Source organism: Salvelinus alpinus, chromosome 29 (assembly GCF_045679555.1).
Source record: "Salvelinus alpinus chromosome 29, SLU_Salpinus.1, whole genome shotgun sequence".
In the NCBI taxonomy this organism is placed as follows: domain Eukaryota; kingdom Metazoa; phylum Chordata; class Actinopteri; order Salmoniformes; family Salmonidae; genus Salvelinus; species Salvelinus alpinus.
Window position 1 is genome coordinate 3,674,870 of NC_092114.1, and position 18,859 is coordinate 3,693,728.

Here is an 18,859-nt window from a genome sequence, read left to right on the forward strand (position 1 = left end):
TGTTAGCACCAGAGGTGTATTTAATCTGGTCGTGTGTTAGCTCCAGAGGTGTATTTAATCTGGTCGTGTGTTAGCACCAGAGGTGTATTTAATCTGGTCGTGTGTTAGCACCAGAGGTGTATTTAATCTGGTCGTGTGTTAGCTCCAGAGGTGTATTTAATCTGGTCGTGTGTTAGCTCCAGAGGTGTATTTAATCTGGTCGTGTGTTAGCACCAGAGGTGTATTTAATCTGGTCGTGTGTTAGCACCAGAGGTGTATTTAATCTGGTCGTGTGTTAGCTCCAGAGGTGTATTTAATCTGGTCGTGTGTTAGCACCAGAGGTGTATTTAATCTGGTCGTGTGTTAGCACCAGAGGTGTATTTAATCTGGTCGTGTGTTAGGTCCAGAGGTGTATTTAATCTGGTCGTGTGTTAGCTCCAGAGGTGTATTTAATCTGGTCGTGTGTTAGAACCAGAGGTGTATTTAATCTGGTCGTGTGTTAGCACTTGAGGTGTATTTAATCTGGTCGTGTGTTAGCACCAGAGGTGTATTTTATCTGGTCGTGTGTTAGCTCCAGAGGTGTATTTAATCTGGTCGTGTGTTAGCTCCAGAGGTATATTTAATCTGGTCGTGTGTTAGCACCAGAGGTGTATTTAATCTGGTCGTGTGTTAGCTCCAGAGGTGTATTTAATCTGGTCGTGTGTTAGCACCAGAGGTGTATTTAATCTGGTCGTGTGTTAGCACCAGAGGTGTATTTAATCTGGTCGTGTGTTAGCACCAGAGGTGTATTTAATCTGGTCGTGTGTTAGCACCAGAGGTGTATTTAATCTGGTCGTGTGTTAGCACCAGAGGTGTATTTAATCTGGTCGTGTGTTAGCACCAGAGGTGTATTTAATCTGGTCGTGTGTTAGAACCAGAGGTGTATTTAATCTGGTCGTGTGTTAGAACCAGAGGTGTATTTAATCTGGTCGTGTGTTAGCACCAGAGGTGTATTTAATCTGGTCGTGTGTTAGCACCAGAGGTGTATTTAATCTGGTCGTGTGTTAGCTCCAGAGGTGTATTTAATCTGGTCGTGTGTTAGCTCCAGAGGTGTATTTAATCTGGTCGTGTGTTAGCACCATAGGTGTATTTAATCTGGTCGTGTGTTAGAACCAGAGGTGTATTTAATCTGGTCGTGTGTTAGAACCAGAGGTGTATTTAATCTGGTCGTGTGTTAGCACCAGAGGTGTATTTAATCTGGTCGTGTGTTAGCACCAGAGGTGTATTTAATCTGGTCGTGTGTTAGAACCAGAGGTGTATTTAATCTGGTCGTGTGTTAGCACCAGAGGTGTATTTCATCTGGTCGTGTGTTAGCACCAGAGGTGTATTTAATCTGGTCGTGTGTTAGCACCGTTAACGGAAAGCGGCAGCTTTCCAACCTTTGGGAATCTCAGACGGTATGAAAGACAGGTTGAACAGGCTAGTAATAGGGGTTGCAACAATTTCGGCAGATACTTTTAGAAAGAGAGGGTCCAGATTGTCTAGCCCGGCTGATTTGTAGGGGACCAGATTTTGCAGCTCTTTCAGAACATCAGCTATCTGGATTTGGGTGAAGGAGAAATGGTGGGGGCTTTGGTGGGTTGCTGTGGAGGGTGCCGGGCAGTTGACCAGGGTATAGGTAGCCAGGTGGAAAGCATGGCCAGCCGTAGAGAAATGCTTATTGAAATTCTCAATTATCGTGGATACAGTATATCACAAAAGTGAGTACACCCCTCACATTTTTGTAAATATTTGAGTATATCTTTTCATGTGACAACACTGAAGAAATGACACTTTGCTACAATATAAAGTAGTGAGTGTACAGCTTGTATAACAGTGTAAATTTGCTGTCCCCTCAAAATAACTCAACACACAGCCATTAATGTCTAAACCGCTGGCAACAAAAGTGAGTACACCCCTAAGTGAAAATGTCCAAATTGGGCCCAATTATCCATTTTCCCTCCCCGGTGTCATGTGACTCGTTAGTGTTACAAGGTCTCAGGTGTGAATGGGGAGCAGGTGTGTTAAATGTGGTGTCATCGCTCTCACACTCCCTCATACTGACTGGTCACTGGAAGTTCAACATGGCACCTCATGGCAAAGAACTCTCTGAGGATCTGAAAAAAAGAATAGTTGCTCTACATAAAGATGGCCTGGGCTATAAGAAGATTGGCAAGACCCTGAAACTGAGCTGCAGCACGGTGGCCAAGACCATACAGCGGTTTAACTGGACAGGTTCCACTCAGAACAGGCCTCGCCATGGTCGACCAAAGAAGTTGAGTGCACGTGCTCAGCGTCATATCCAGAGGTTGTCTTTGGGAAATAGACGTATGAGTGCTGCCAGCATTGCTGCAGAGGTTGAAGGAGTGGGGGGGTCAGCCTGTCAGTGCTCAGACCATACGCCGCACACTGCATCAAATTGGTCTGCATGGCTGTCGTCCCAGAAGGAAGCCTCTTCTAAAGATGATGCACAAGAAAGCCCGCAAACAGTTTGCTGAAGACAAGCAGACTAAGGACATGGATTACTGGAACCATGTCCTGTGGTCTGATGAGACCAAGATAAACTTATTTGGTTCAGATGGTGTCAAGCGTGTGTGGCGGCAACCAGGTGAGGAGTACAAAGACAAGTGTGTCTTGCCTACAGTCAGGCATGGTGGTGGGACTGTCATGGTCTGGGGCTGCATGAGTGCTGCCGGCACTGGGGAGCTACAGTTCATTGAGGGAACCATGAATGCTAACATGTACTGTGACATACTAAAGCAGAGCATGATCCCCTCCCTTCGGAGACTGGGCCGCAGGGCAGTATTCCAACATGATAACGACCCCAAACACACCTCCAAGACGACCACTGCCTTGCTAAAGAAGCTGAGGGGAAAGGTGATGGACTGGCCAAGCATGTCTCCAGACCTAAACCCTATTGAGCATCTGTGGGGCATCCTCAAACGGAAGGTGGAGGAGTGCAAGGTCTCTAACATCCACCAGCTCCGTGATGTCGTCATGGAGGAGTGGAAGAGGACTCCAGTGGCAACCTGTGAAGCTCTGGTGAACTCCATGCCCAAGAGGGTTAAAGGCAGTGCTGGAAAATGATGGTGGCCACACAAAATATTGACACTTTGGGCCCAATTTGGACATTTTCACTTAGTGGTGTACTCACTTTTGTTGCCAGTGGTTTAGACATTAATGGCTGTGTGTTGAGTTGGGCAGTTAACCCACTGTTCCTAGGCCGTCATTGTAAATAAGAATTTGTTCTTAACTGACTTGCCGAGGTAAATAAAGGTATAAAAAAATATATAGGTCAGTTCTGCTTTTTGACCCAGAGGGGGGGGGGGGGGGATGCACAATGTATTGACATCAGGAAGTAAATCCAGTCCTTCCCTTTGACTGTCAACTAACCCACCTTATTTTCACTCATCTCCCAGGTCGAAAGTTAAAGAAAAAGGTAGTGAAAATGGAAGTGAAAGCCATGAAGTTGTGTCCGATGTCATTACATCAAGGTAGCCTAGTGGTTAAGAGCAATGGGCCAGTAACCGAAAGGTCGCTGGTTCAAATCCCCACGGCGACTAGGTGAAAAACCTGCTGCCCCTTTTTCCTCCAAACATAACGATGGTCATTATGGCCAAACAGTTCTATATTTGTTTCATTAGACCAGAGGACATTTCTCCAAAAAGTACGATCTTTGTCCCCATGTGCAGTTGCAAACCGTAGTCTGGCTTTTTTATGGTGGTTTTGGAGCAGTGGCTTCTTCCTTGCTGAGCGGCCTTTCAGGTTATGTCGATATAGGACTCGTTTTACTGTGGATATAGATCCTTTTGTACCTGTTTCCTCCAGCATCTTCACAAGGTCCTTTGCTGTTATTCTGGGATTGATTTTCACTTTTCACACCAAAGTACGTTCATCTCTAGGAGACAGAACGCGTCTCCTTCCTGAGCGGTATGACGGCTGCGTGGTCCCATGGTGTTTATACTTGCATACTATTGTTTGTACAGATGAACGTGGTACCTTCAGGCGTTTGGAAATTGCTCCCAAGGATGAACCAGACTTGTGGAGGTCTACAATTATTTTTCTGAGGTCTTGGCTGATTTCTTTTGATTTTCCCATGATGTCAAGCAAAGAGGCACTGAGTTTGAAGGTCGGCCTTGAAATACATCCACAGGTACACCTCCAATTGACTCAAATGATGTCAATTAGCCTATCAGAAGCTTCTAAAGCCATGACATCATTTTCTGGAATTTTCCAAGCTGTTTAAAGGCTCAATTGTGATACAGTGAATTATAAGTGAAATAACCTGTCTGTAAACAATTGTTGGGAAAATGACTTGTGTCGTGAACAAAGTAGATGTCCCAACCGACTTGCCAAAACAAGAAATTTGTGGAGTGGTTGAAAAACGAGTTTTAATGACTCCAACCTAAGTGTGTGTAAACTTCCGTCATCAACTGTATCTAATGTGTCATTAAACCAGGTGCTGTGTGTCTCTCCCCTCCAGCTGAACTACCCCCCCCCTACACAGCCATCGCCAGTCCCGACCCAGGGGGGGTACCCGTCATCAACTGCCGGGTGTGCCAGTCCCTCATTAACCTGGATGGCAAGCTTCATCAGCACGTGGTGAAGTGTACTGTGTGCAACGAGGCCACGGTAAGACTCACCTGCACTTGTGTTTGTGGTGAGACCATGCAGACTCCCTACTGATACTGATGATGATGCTTCTACTGCTTCGTCAATTCTCATCCTACTGCTGCTTCACTGGTGTCTCTCTCTCTGTCTCTCTCTCTCTCTGTCTCTCTCTCTCTGTCTCTCTGTCTCTCTGTCTCTCTGTCTCTCTGTCTCTCTCTGTCTCTCTGTCTCTCTCTGTCTCTCTCTCTCTGTCTCTCTCTCTGTCTCTCTGTCTCTCTCTCTCGTTCTGTCTCTCTCTCGTTCTCTGTCTCTCTCTCTCTGTGTTTCTCCATATCTCTCTCAGCACCATCATCCTACCTCAAGGACGGGGTTACACACCATTGTGTTGTAATATGATCCATTACTCCAGGACATCTAGGAGACGGATTCACACTGTAGTGACGTCACCGTCAGATCAGAGTCTAGGAGACGGATTCACACTGTAGTGACGTCACCGTCAGATCAGAGTCTAGGAGACGGATTCACACTGTAGTGACGTCCCCGTCAGATCAGAGTCTAGGAGACGGATTCACACCGTAGTGACGTCACCGTCAGATCAGAGTCTAGGAGACGGATTCACACTGTAGTGACGTCCCCGTCAGATCAGAGTCTAGGAGACGGATTCACACTGTAGTGACGTCCCCGTCAGATCAGAGTCTAGGAGACGGATTCACACCGTAGTGACGTCCCAGTCAGATCAGAGTCTAGGAGACGGATTCACACCGTAGTGACGTCACCGTCAGATCAGAGTCTAGGAGACGGATTCACACGGTAGTGACGTCCCCGTCAGATCAGAGTCTAGGAGACGGATTCACACTGTAGTGACGTCCCCGTCAGATCAGAGTCTAGGAGACGGATTCACACTGTAGTGACGTCACCGTCAGATCAGAGTCTAGGAGACGGATTCACACTGTAGTGACGTCACCGTCAGATCAGAGTCTAGGAGACGGATTCACACTGTAGTGACGTCACCGTCAGATCAGAGTCTAGGAGACGGATTCACACTGTAGTGACGTCACCGTCAGATCAGAGTCTAGGAGACGGATTCACACTGTAGTGACGTCCCCGTCAGATCAGAGTCTAGGAGACGGATTCACACCGTAGTGACGTCACCGTCAGATCAGAGTCTAGGAGACGGATTCACACTGTAGTGACGTCCCCGTCAGATCAGAGTCTAGGAGACGGATTCACACTGTAGTGACGTCCCCGTCAGATCAGAGTCTAGGAGACGGATTCACACCGTAGTGACGTCCCAGTCAGATCAGAGTCTAGGAGACGGATTCACACCGTAGTGACGTCACCGTCAGATCAGAGTCTAGGAGACGGATTCACACGGTAGTGACGTCCCCGTCAGATCAGAGTCTAGGAGACGGATTCACACTGTAGTGACGTCCCCGTCAGATCAGAGTCTAGGAGACGGATTCACACTGTAGTGACGTCACCGTCAGATCAGAGTCTAGGAGACGGATTCACACTGTAGTGACGTCACCGTCAGATCAGAGTCTAGGAGACGGATTCACACTGTAGTGACGTCACCGTCAGATCAGAGTCTAGGAGACGGATTCACACTGTAGTGACGTCCCCGTCAGATCAGAGTCTAGGAGACGGATTCACACCGTAGTGACGTCACCGTCAGATCAGAGTCTAGGAGACGGATTCACACTGTAGTGACGTCCCCGTCAGATCAGAGTCTAGGAGACGGATTCACACTGTAGTGACGTCCCCGTCAGATCAGAGTCTAGGAGACGGATTCACACCGTAGTGACGTCACCGTCAGATCAGAGTCTAGGAGACGGATTCTAACTAGACACTAGATATCCTTCAGTCTCCACTGTGATGGCTGTTCTATGAGCCCACAGTGGGCACACACACACACACCCTCACACACGTTGAATGACAGGGAGCTAATGTGTTTGTCTGTCAGTAGAGCTGGGTACATATAACACCCTATCGGTCCACTGGTTAGATCACCAGGCCCATAAGGTTCTGGTCAACGTAGCATACTATGTAGGGAATAAGGTGCTGTTTGGGATATGGACTTAGAGACCGATGGGAGAGTGGAAGAGCTATCCTGAAGACCTGGGTGTGACCTGTCGTATTCAATGGATGTGGTTTAATGGTCCTTGTCAATGACTGTCACCTACTGTATTCCTCCATGGATCTGATTCTAACCACATTGGGGCCTTTCTGGTGTATTATATGGCTAAATACAGTTTAAACCAGCTACATTGTAAATACACATTCATAAGTCTAGCTTAGCTTCAAAACGAGTTAACTCTTAGTCCTGTGTCGTAACAGTGTAACAACACGGTTTATTAACATGTCGTCACATACGAATGTAGTAACTACTCTACAACTGTCATGGAGTTGAGTTGGGTTTTGTTGTTACACGAGTAAAGATTGTAGCCTCCTTAAACCAGACAGATGTTTGCGAGCTCAAATTCTGTTTCACGTACCACAAGTGAAGTGAAACAAATTGTGAGTGCGGTGGTCCGTCTGGGTTTTCACGGAGGCTATAAAGATGGTTCCTCCTTCTACGACAGCGTGGACCCACAGTACCACAGCAGTTGATGTCTGACAGCCAGTAGTTTCCCAACGCCTCAGTCGTCTCGGCTGAGACGGATCAAATAGGCAGTCAGTCGATCCGTGCGTGCCGAGGCTGACCCCTCAACAAGACGGTGTTAGTACCAGTCTTGTACTGCCGTGCTCTGCTCTGTCTAAACTCAACCAGGGCTTGTAACACTTGAATCCAGGGCCATGACTCAGCAAAATGGCCAACTAATTGGAATGTAATTGGGTGTGTCCCCTGTGAATAAGCGTGTTTGTAACGAGAGTCTGTAATGACAGTTGGGAAGCAAGTTCAGGGAGTGAGTGTTAATAATATAAATGGAACATAATACAAAGCAAGAAACACTAACAGCACACAGACAGGAAACACTAACAGCACACAGACAGGAAACACTAACAGCACACAGACAGGAACCACTAACAGCACACAGACAGGAACCACTAACAGCACAAAGCAAGAAACACTAACAGCACACAGACAGGAAACACTAACAGCACACAGACAGGAACCACTAACAGCACACAGACAGGAACCACTAACAGCACACAGACAGGAACCACTAACAGCACACAGACAGGAACCACTAACAGCACACAGACAGGAACCACTAACAGCACACACACAGGAAACACTAACAGCACACAGACAGGAAACACTAACAGCACACAGACAGGAAACAGAAACAGTGATGCCTGGGAAGGAACCAAAGGGAGTGACATATATAGGGGAGGTAATCAGGAAAGTGAGGGAGTCCAGGTGAGTCTGACGCCGCGCAGGTGCGTGTAACGATGGTGTGCGTCATAACGAGCAGCCTGGTGACCGAGAGTCCGGAGAGGGAGCACACGTGACAGTGTTACTGTGATTGTGTTTTATTATGTGACGTTACTGTGTAATTTACTAGCAATGAAAGGCTTTAAATAAGAACCAGATGTTGGAAATACAGCCTGTGTCCTTTACAACGAGGATTCAATAGCAAAACTGGTTTAAAACTGGTTCAAAACTGGTTTAAAATGGTTTCTTTCTTTCAGCCCATCAAAAACCCACCGACTGGGAAGAAGTATGTACGGTGTCCCTGTAACTGTCTCCTCATCTGCAAAGACTCATCTAGGAGGATAGGATGCCCCAGACCCAACTGGTAGGTGATAGGATGCCCCAGACCCAACTGGTAGGTGATAGGATGCCCCAGACCCAACTGGTAGGTGATAGGATGCCCCAGACCCAACTGGTAGGTGATAGGATGCCCCAGACCCAACTGGTAGGTGATAGGATGCCCCAGACCCAACTGGTAGGTGATAGGATGCCCCAGACCCAACTGGTAGGTGATAGGATGCCCCAGACCCAACTGGTAGGTGATAGGATGCCCCAGACCCAACTGGTAGGTGAAAGGATGCCCTAGACCCAACTGGTAGGTGATATGATGCCCTAGACCCAACTGGTAGGTGATAGGATGCCCCAGAACCAACTGGTAGGTCAGAGTTCATGGCAGGCAGCTATTTCTCTCTGTCCACAGCAGCCCCAGGAATGCATACAGTGCACACAGGGTTTCTGGTCCAGTAGGTAAATCTTGGCTGGTCTAGAGTCCAGTAGATAAATCTTGGCTGGTCTAGAGTCCAGTAGGTAAATCTTGGCTGGTCCAGAGTCCAGTAGGTAAATCCTTGCTGGTCCAGAGTCCAGTAGGTAAATCCTTGCTGGTCCAGAGTCCAGTAGGTAAATCCTTGCTGGTCCAGAGTCCAGTAGGTAAATCCTTGCTGGTCCAGAGTCCAGTAGGTAAATCCTTGCTGGTCCAGAGTCCAGTAGGTAAATCCTTGCTGGTCCAGAGTCCAGTAGGTAAATCCTTGCTGGTCCAGAGTCCAGTAGATAAATCCTTGCTGGTCCAGAGTCCAGTAGGTAAATCCTTGCTGGTCCAGAGTCCAGTAGGTAAATCCTTGCTGGTCCAGAGTCCAGTAGGTAAATCCTTGCTGGTCCAGAGTCCAGTAGGTAAATCCTTGCTGGTCCAGAGTCCAGTAGGTAAATCCGTGCTGGTCCAGAGTCCAGTAGGTAAATCCTTGCTGGTCTAGAGTCCAGTAGGTAAATCCTGGCTTGCACCTGGAGAGGATGTTTTCAGAAATGTTCTAAGAAACAGGAAAAGTAAAATCCTGGTAGCCTTTCAAAACAGCCTGATGGATGTTCTTGCATGCGGAAATGTTTAAGACCATGAATCCAATAACAAACTGACAATCAGTAACCAACTGACAATAGTACCACTTACCTGGGAAACATCACTACTGTATGGTAACCCCTCCCCCTCTGTGTGCCCCCCCACCCCACAGCAGACGCATCATCAACCTGAGCCCGGTGATGGTGATCCCAGAGGAGCAGCCGGCCCAGCCAGCCCTGCCAGTCCAGCCTGAGGGCACGAGGGTGGTCTGTGGCCACTGTGGAAACGCCTTCCTCGTATGTGGCCAATCAGTGTGCCCTCTGAGCAGCAGTTAGCACCTTCTGGCCTATCAGAGACTGGCCTGTAGTCATAAAGTGTCTCAGAGTTGTAGTGCTGGTCTAGGATCAGGTCTCCCTTGTCCATTCCTTATAATCGAAAAAGGCAAAACAGCACTCCTACACTGAGACGTTTAATACATGTGTTGTGCAGTCTTGCCAACGACAGTGATCATAGGAGTTTGGCAAGACAGCACAAACAGATCTGGGACCAGGCTAATAAGGCAACGACTGTGTGTGTGGTTCTCAGATCTGGGACCAGGCTAATAAGGCAACGACTGTGTGTGTGGTTCTCAGATCTGGGACCAGGCTAATAAGGCAACGACTGTGTGTGTGGTTCTTAGATCTGGGACCAGGCTAATAAGACAACGACTGTGTGTGTGGTTCTCAGTGACTTGGGATGTCTTTTTTTTCAAGTTGGTCCATTCACAGAAATTCCCAAATGACAATATGCTACAGAGACAGACCTCTGATTATTCACTGTTAACGGTTCATACACATTTTGACTGATGGAATTTCATGACTTTTCCATGACTTGTCGTAACTTTTACATGACTTGTCGTGACTTTTCCATGACTTGTCGTGACTTTTACATGACTTGTCGTGACTTTTACATGACTTACAGTTGAAGTCGGAAGTTTACATACACCTTAGCAAAATATATTTCACAATTCCTGACTGATTTAGTCCTAGTAAAAATTCCCTGTCTTAGGTCAGGTAGAATCACCAATTTATTTTAAGAATGTGAAATTTCAGAATAATAGTAGAGAGAATGATTTATTTCAGCTTTTATTTCTTTCATCACATTCCCAGTGGGTCAGAAGTTTAAATACACTCAATTAGTATTTGGTAGCATTGCCTTTAAATTGTTTAACTTGGGTCAAATGTTTCGGGTAGCCTTCCACAAGCTTTCCACAATAAAGTTGGGTGAATTTTGGCCCATTCCTCCTGACAGAGCTGGTGTAACTGAGTCAGGTTTGTAGGCCTCCTTGCTCACACACACTTTTTCAGTTCTGCCCACAAATTCTATAGGATTGAGGTCAGGGCTTTGTGATGGTCACTCCAATACCTTGACTTTGTTGTCCTTAAGCCATTTTGCCACAACTTTGGAAGTATGCTTGGGGTCATTGTCCATTTGGAAGACCCATTTGCGACCAAGCTTTAACTTCCTGACTGATGTCTTGAGATGTTGCTTCAATATATCCACATGATTTTCCTCCCTCATGATGCCATCTATTTTGTGAAGTGCACCAGTCCCTCCTGCAGCAAAGCACCCCACAACATGATGCTGCCACCCTCGTGCTTCACAGTGTTCTTTGGCTTGCAAGCCCTCCCTTTTCCTCCAAACATAACGATGGTTATTATGGCCAAACAGTTCAATTTTTGTTTCATCAGACCAGAGGACATTCCTCCAAAAAGTACGATCTTTGTCCCCATGTGCAGTTGCAAACCGTAGTCTGGCTTTTTTATGGCGGTTTTGGAGCAGTGGCTTCTTCCTTGCTGAGCGGCCTTTCAGGTTATGTCGATATAGGACTCGTTTTTACTGTGGATATAGATGCTTTTGTACCTGTTTCCTCCAGCATCTTCACAATGTCCTTTGCTGTTGTTCTGGGATTGATTTGCACTTTTCGCACCAAAGTACGTTCATCTCTAGGAGACAGAACGCGTCTCCTTCCTGAGCGGTATGACGGCTGCGTGGTCCCATGGTGTTTATACTTGCGTACTATTGTTTGGACAGATGAACATGGTACCTTCAGGCGTTTGGAAATTGCTCCCAAGGATGAACCAGACTTGTGGAGGTCTACAATTTATTTTCTGAGGTCTTGGCTGATTTCTTTTGATTTCCCCATGATGTCAAGCAAAGAGGCACTGAGTTTGAAGGTAGGCCTCTGTAAATAATTGTTGGGAAAATTGCTTGTGTCATGCACAAAGTAGATGTCCTAACCGACTTGCCAAAACTCATTAAAAATGAGTTTTAATGACTCCAACCTAAGTGTAGGTAAACTTCCGACTTCAACTGTATCGTGACTTTGAACCACATTTCCATGACCAATAATTGGCGTCTCTATAAACGTGAAGAAGTCAGGGTAAATGTGGTATTGACAGGAGAAGTCTGCTGGTCTCTGATCCCATGTAGGCCTCCTATCTCCTGCCATTGTGTCCTCCATCAAGGCACTTAACCCCCCATAAAGTAAAATAACTACAGTGTTATGCTACTGTATAAAACACGTGGTCAACCCTCAGTCTGGTGAGATACTGGGTTTGCAGGCTTTTCATCAAGCCCTGATACACACCAGAGTCCTCTTATCAAAGTCCTGTTGACCAGGGCTGATGATGAGGCTACAGTGGTGTGTATTAGACCAGGGCTGATGATGAGGCTACAGTGGTGTGTATTAGACCAGGGCTGATGTTGAGGCTAGAGTGTGGTGTATTAGACCAGGGCTGATGATGAGCCTACAGTGTGGTGTATTAGACCAGGGCTGATGTTGAGCCTACAGTGTGGTGTATTAGACCAGGGCTGATGTTGAGGCTACAGTGTGGTGTATTAGACCAGGGCTGATGTTGAGGCTACAGTGGTGTATTAGACCAGGGCTGATGTTGAGGCTACAGTGTGGTGTATTAGACCAGGGCTGATGATGAGGCTACAGTGTGGTGTATTAGACCAGGGCTGATGTTGAGGCTACAGTGTGGTGTATTAGACCAGGGCTGATGATGAGGATACAGTGTGGTGTATTACACCAGGGCTGATGTTGAGGCTACAGTGTGGTGTATTAGACCAGGGCTGATGATGAGGCTACAGTGTGGTGTATTAGACCAGGGCTGATGTTGAGGATACAGTGTGGTGTATTAGACCAGGGCTGATGTTGAGCCTACAGTGTGGTGTATTAGACCAGGGCTGATGATGAGGCTACAGTGTGGTGTGTTAGAGCAGGGCTGATGTTGAGGCTACAGTGTGGTGTGTTAGAGCAGGGCTGATGTTGAGGTGTATTAGACCAGGGCTGATGTTGAGGCTACAGTGTGGTGTATTAGACCAGGGCTGATGTTGAGGCTACAGTGTGGTGTATTAGACCAGGGCTGATGATGAGGCTACAGTGTGGTGTATTAGACCAGGGCTGATGATGAGGTTACAGTGTGGTGTATTAGACCAGGGCTGATGTTGAGGCTACAGTGTGGTGTATTAGACCAAGGCTGATGATGAGGCTACAGTGTGGTGTATTAGACCAGGGCTGATGTTGAGGCTACAGTGTGGTGTATTAGACCAGGGCTGATGTTGAGGCTACAGTGTGGTGTATTAGACCAGGGCTGATGATGAGGATACAGTGTGGTGTATTAGACATGGGCTGATGTTGAGGCTACAGTGTGGTGTATTAGACCAGGGCTGATGTTGAGCCTACGGTGTGGTGTATTAGACCAGGGCTGATGTTGAGGCTACAGTGTGGTGTATTAGACCAGGGCTGATGATGAGGCTACAGTGTGGTGTATTAGACCAGGGCTGATGATGAGGCTACAGTGTGGTGTATTAGACCAGGGCTGATGTTGAGGCTACAGTGTGGTGTATTAGACCAGGGCTGATGTTGAGCCTACCGTGTGGTGTATTAGACCAGGGCTGATGTTGAGGCTACAGTGTGGTGTATTAGACCAGGGCTGATGATGAGGCTACAGTGTGGTGTATTAGACCAGGGCTGATGTTGAGGCTACAGTGTGGTGTATTAGACCAGGGCTGATGTTGAGCCTACCGTGTGGTGTATTAGACCAGGGCTGATGTTGAGGCTACAGTGTGGTGTATTAGACCAGGGCTAATGTTGAGGCTACAGTGTGGTGTGTATAGACCAGGGCTGATGTTGAGGCTACAGTGTGGTGTATTAGAGCAGGGCTGATGATGAGGCTACAGTGTGGTGTTTATAGACCAGGGCTGATGTTGAGGCTACAGTGTGGTGTATTAGACCAGGGCTGATGTTGAGGCTACAGTGTGGTGTATTAGACCAGGGCTAATGTTGAGGCTACAGTGTGGTGTATTAGACCAGGGCTGATGTTGAGGCTACAGTGTGGTGTGTTAGACCAGGGCTGATGTTGAGGCTACAGTGTGGTGTATTAGACCAGGGCTGATGATGAGGCTACAGTGTGGTGTGTGGTGTGTTAGAGCAGGGCTGATGATGAGGCTACAGTGTGGTGTATTAGACCAGGGCTGATGATGAGGCTACAGTGTGGTGTATTAGAGCAGGGCTGGAATAAAAGCCTGCTCTCCTGGAGGATGGGTTGACCACCCCCTGATAATAAATATTATAACATTACATCCAAATACTTTGTTTTAATGAGCGATTCCTTCATTCAGTGAATCAGCGATAACATGGATAAGGCAGGCTACTACATGTTGATCTATAACCTTATAGAGGCTCAAATATTCATGTCTTTTGGGAGATCTATGCTCCGCGTGGAAGCTATTTGTCAATTAGGCTATTTTTAAAATTATTTGTATTACATAGCCTTCTGATTTAGTAGAGGGGAATCCCAGCTTTCCCATAACGTCGTCGGTGGGAAGGTGACGATGAGTCCGCGACATTTAGCTCGTTAACTAGCAACATTAATGCTTAGCTCTATAGCGAAACCGTTAACTAGCAACATTTAATGATGAGCTCTATAGCGAAACCGTTAACTAGCAACATTAATGCTTAGCTCTATAGCGAAACCGTTAACTAGCAACATTTAATGATGAGCTCTATAGCGAAACCGTTAACTAGCAACATTAATGCTTAGCTCTATAGCGAAACCGTTAACTAGCGACATTAATGCTTAGCTCTATAGCGAAACCGTTAACTAGCAACATTAATGCTTAGCTCTATAGCGAAACCGTTAACTAGCGACATTAATGCTTAGCTCTATAGCGAAACCGTTAACTAGCGACATTAATGCTTAGCTCTATAGCGAAACCGTTAACTAGCGACATTTTGAAATGGGCTCTTTAGTTGGCATATCATTATTTGAGAGAATACCTGCTGCTGAAGTGTCTCGATCTCCAACAGTCTATGTGTGTGTGTGTGTGTGTGTGTGTGTGTGTGTGTGTGTGTGTGTGTGTGTGTGTGTGTGTGTGTGTGTGTGTGTGTACACTGGATTCACAGACTAGTGTGGAATAAGCTTGAACAAAGCCGAGTCAAGATATGAAAGCACTCTCCACTGCTATTCAATACAGATCCCAGCTACTCTCCACTGCTATTCAATACAGATCCCAGCTACTCTCCACTGCTATTCAATACAGATCCCAGCTACTCTCCACTGCTATTCAATACAGATCCCAGCTACTCTCCACTGCTATTCAATACAGATCCCAGCTACTCTCCACTGCTATTCATTACAGATCCCAGCTACTCTCCACTGCTATTCAATACAGATCCCAGCTACTCTCCACTGCCATTCAATACAGATCCCAGCTACTCTCCACTGCTATTCAATACAGATCCCAGCTACTCTCCACTGCTATTCAATACAGATCCCAGCTACTCTCCTCTGCTATTCAATACAGATCCCAGCTACTCTCCACTGCTATTCAATACAGATCCCAGCTACTCTCCACTGCTATTCAATACAGATCCCAGCTACTCTCCACTGCTATTCAATACAGATCCCAGCTACTCTCCACTGCTATTCATTACAGATCCCAGCTACTCTCCACTGCTATTCAATACAGATCCCAGCTACTCTCCACTGCTATTCAATACAGATCCCAGCTACTCTCCACTTCGTTCAACCATTTATTTTTGCCAGTGTGTGTGAATCCGGGCCACGTTGTTTATATATAAAGGAGACTGTACGCAGGTCCTCAACAATTGGAGGTGCCGGGACGGCGCTCTGGACAGCGCCGGCCAAAGTCAAAAAGGAGTATAAAGTGATGTATTGATCCTCAGGTTGCACCCCAAATGGCACCCTATTCCCTATATAGTGCACTACTTTAGACCAGAGCCTTATGGAACCCTATTCCCTATATAGTGCACTACTTTAGACCAGAGCCTTATGGAACCCTATTCCCTACATAGTGCACTATTTCAGACCAGACCCCATAGGGTGCAATTTGGGACACAGCCTACCTACAGTAGCAGTACCCTGGCGTGTTGTTAAGGTTGTTGCCCGTTATGCGTCTTGGTGTCTAGGGTAACGAGGACTCTGCCACGCCCCCTTCCGATCTGACTCTCCATGACAACAGCACCTCCACAGACCAGGTCTCTATGAGCTGGGGGTTTCCACCACACCTTGGGGGGCTCCAATAACGTTTAAAATATAATAACAACCTTCGACTAACCCCTAATCAACTCAAATTGATGAGCAACATGAAATGAATTCGCCTATAAACTAACGTCCAACATGTTTTGTGTACGACAGATCCCTAACAGGGACAACCTACACCAGCATCACGGACAACAAAAAGAGAGATGGTGGTGTGATTGATGGTGGTTGAAATCAGTGACAGTAGTCGTTAGTTGACTGTAGAGTAGAACTGAATAATATGTTTGTATTAACCTGTGTGTCAGTGTGTGAGAGAGAGAGAGAGATGTGTGTGTGTGTGTGTGTGTGTGTGTGTGTGTGTGTGTGTGTGTGTGAGAGAGAGAGAGAGATGTGTGTGTGTGTGTGTGTGTGTGTGTGTGTGTGTGTGTGTGTGTGTGTGTGTGTGTGTGTGTGTGTGTGTGTGTGTGTGTGTGTGTGTGAGAGAGAGAGATGTGTGTATTCTCTGTCCTCTAACAGCCGCTTGTCTTTTCCTCTGCAGTGGATGGAGCTCCGATTTAACACGCTAGCAAAATGCCCTCACTGCAAAAAAATGTAAGTTCCTCAAAACTTCAAAATCATTCAAAGATGCTGAACCAAGGTTACGTCCGAGACCGTTCAACGTTCTCTCTGTTGGATGCTTGGTGATTTGGAGTTTACCCAGACTCCACTAGGGCCACTTCAGCAGCGGATAGGTGGTGGTTCTCAGGTTTTGCAGACTCTACATCAGGGGTGTGGCAACTCCATTCCTCGGGGCCTGATTGGTGACACACTTTTTCTCCATCCCTAGAAAACAGCTGATTAATCAAACTGTTTTCTAAACTGAAGATCATGACCTGGTGATTATTGGAGTCAGGTGTGTTAGCTGGCTGCTGGGGCAGAACTGTGACAGCAATCAGGCCCTCGAGGGACTGGAGTTGTCCACCCCTGCATCTAGTCCTTAGTTCATCTAGAAGTATGACAGGCATAGCAGCAGGAAGTAGGGGTGCTGAGGGTGATGCAACACCCCCTGAAAATTCTGAATTAAAAACAAATGATGACCGTCTCAGCAGCTTCAATTAACCCAGTGAGGAGGAGAGGATGAAGACACACAGAGACCCAGGAAGACTAGGGAGAGAGGAGAATGAAGACACAGAGACCCAGGAAGACTAGGGAGAGAGGAGAATGAAGACACAGAGACCCAGGAAGACTAGGGAGAGAGGAGAATGGAGACACAGAGACCCAGGAAGACTAGGGAGAGAGGAGAATGAAGACAGAGACCCAGGAAGACTAGGGAGAGAGGAGAGGAGAATGAAGACAGAGACCCAGGAAGACTAGGGAGAGAGGAGAATGAAGACACAGAGACCCAGGAAGACTAGGGAGAGAGGAGAGGAGAATGAAGACTAGGGAGAGAGGAGAGGAGAATGATCCCAGGAATGTCTCTGAACCCATTCACATGAGGGTCATGTGATGTGAGGGGTAGTGGAGTCTTACTGAGGATGTGAAGGGAACACACACACAGCTAGACATGTGACTCACCTTTGGCTATTTCCCCTGACCCTAGCCAGCCAATCACGGCCTCTAGCTTACGAGATCATGTCGATGCCTGGCAGAGTTGGATCATTGTGAAAACTAGCTACAGTAGTTTCATTGAAGCCAAATTCATGGATTTCACCGGCTAGGCCTATAAAGCTGCTGTCTAGTTCTCTTTCTCATTCTCTGTCTCTCTCTGTCTCTCTCTCTGTCTCTTTCTCTGTCTCTCTCTGTCTCTCTCTCTGTCTCTCTCTCTCTTTGTCTCTCTCTGTCTCTCTCTCTGTCTCTCTCTCTCTCTGTCTCTCTCTCTGTCTCTCTCTCTGTCTCTCTCTCTGTTTGTCTCTCTCTCTCTCTCTCTGTCTCTCTCTCTGTCTCTCTCTCTGACATTTTTTCACATGAAGGAATTGATATTTGTTCAGAAACTCCTATCTCTCGTTCTCTCTCTCTCCTACAGATCGTCTGTGGGTAGTGCTCTTCCAAGGAGGCGTTGTTGTGCCTACATCACCGTGGGAATGATCTGCATCTTTATCGGAGTGGGATTAACGGTAAGTACCGCTGTGTTTCCCCCCGGCTGAAACAATGGTTGCATCACAAATGGCATACTAAATTCCCCCTACAGGGCACTAGCGTAGGACTCTGGTCAAAATAAGTGCACTATATAGGGTGTATTTTAGGACGCAGACATCCCGTATTTACCAGACTCAGGCTTGCACAACATATTATAATCAGATAATAATAATTCTAGAAAGAATCTACTAGACCTCCTGAATGGTGGAGCGGTCTAAGACACGGCATCTTAGTGCTAGAGGCGTCACTACAGACCCAGGTTTGATCCCAGGCTGTATCACAACCGGCCGTGACCAGGAGTCCCATAGGGCGGCGCACAATTGGCCCAGCGTCGTCAGGGTTAGGATAGGGTTTGGCAGGGGGGGGGGCGCTACGGCGCCTTTGCGACCTCTGCGGCTAATCTGCGATCGTCAGTGTCAGTGTTTCCTCTGACGGGCTGCCTTCCCGGGTGAAGCGGACGGGCCGGGTGCCTGCAGGCTGACCTGCGGTCGTCAGTTGATCAGTGTTTCCTCTGACGGGCTGTCTTCCCGGGTGAAGCGGACGGGCCGGGTGCCTGCAGGCTGACCCGCGGTCGTCAGTTGATCAGTGTTTCCTCTGACGGGCTGTCTTCCCGGGTTAAGCGGACGGGTGCTAAAACCCGCTGTTTGGCGCTGTTTCATGGGACGCGCGACTCGACCTTCGCCCCTTCTGAGCCCGTTGGGGAGTTGCAGAGATGAGACAAGATCGCAATTGGATGTCACGAAATTGGGGAGAAAAAAGGGGGTAAAATACACCAAATAAAATAAGAATCTATTGTATGTGAATGTTGGTCTGGGGAGGTCCTTCATTACATTTCAACTT

General features: G+C 47.2%; 1 protein-coding gene across 2 annotated transcripts in view; it reads left to right on the plus strand.

The window, feature by feature from the left end:
• Nucleotides 1-18,859, plus strand: part of LOC139559330 (type 2 phosphatidylinositol 4,5-bisphosphate 4-phosphatase) — a 32,400-nt gene that overhangs the window by 11,627 nt on the left and 1,914 nt on the right. The window contains exons 2-7 of one of the 2 annotated variants that reach the window (XM_071375237.1): nt 4,481-4,629; nt 8,245-8,351; nt 9,526-9,649; nt 15,832-15,900; nt 16,443-16,495; nt 17,907-17,997. In XM_071375237.1, coding sequence (XP_071231338.1) covers nt 4,481-4,629; nt 8,245-8,351; nt 9,526-9,649; nt 15,832-15,900; nt 16,443-16,495; nt 17,907-17,997 — 593 coding nt within the window. The remainder of the gene's footprint in view (nt 1-4,480; nt 4,630-8,244; nt 8,352-9,525; nt 9,650-15,831; nt 15,901-16,442; nt 16,496-17,906; nt 17,998-18,859) is intronic. The other variant, XM_071375238.1, reaches the window with a different exon arrangement.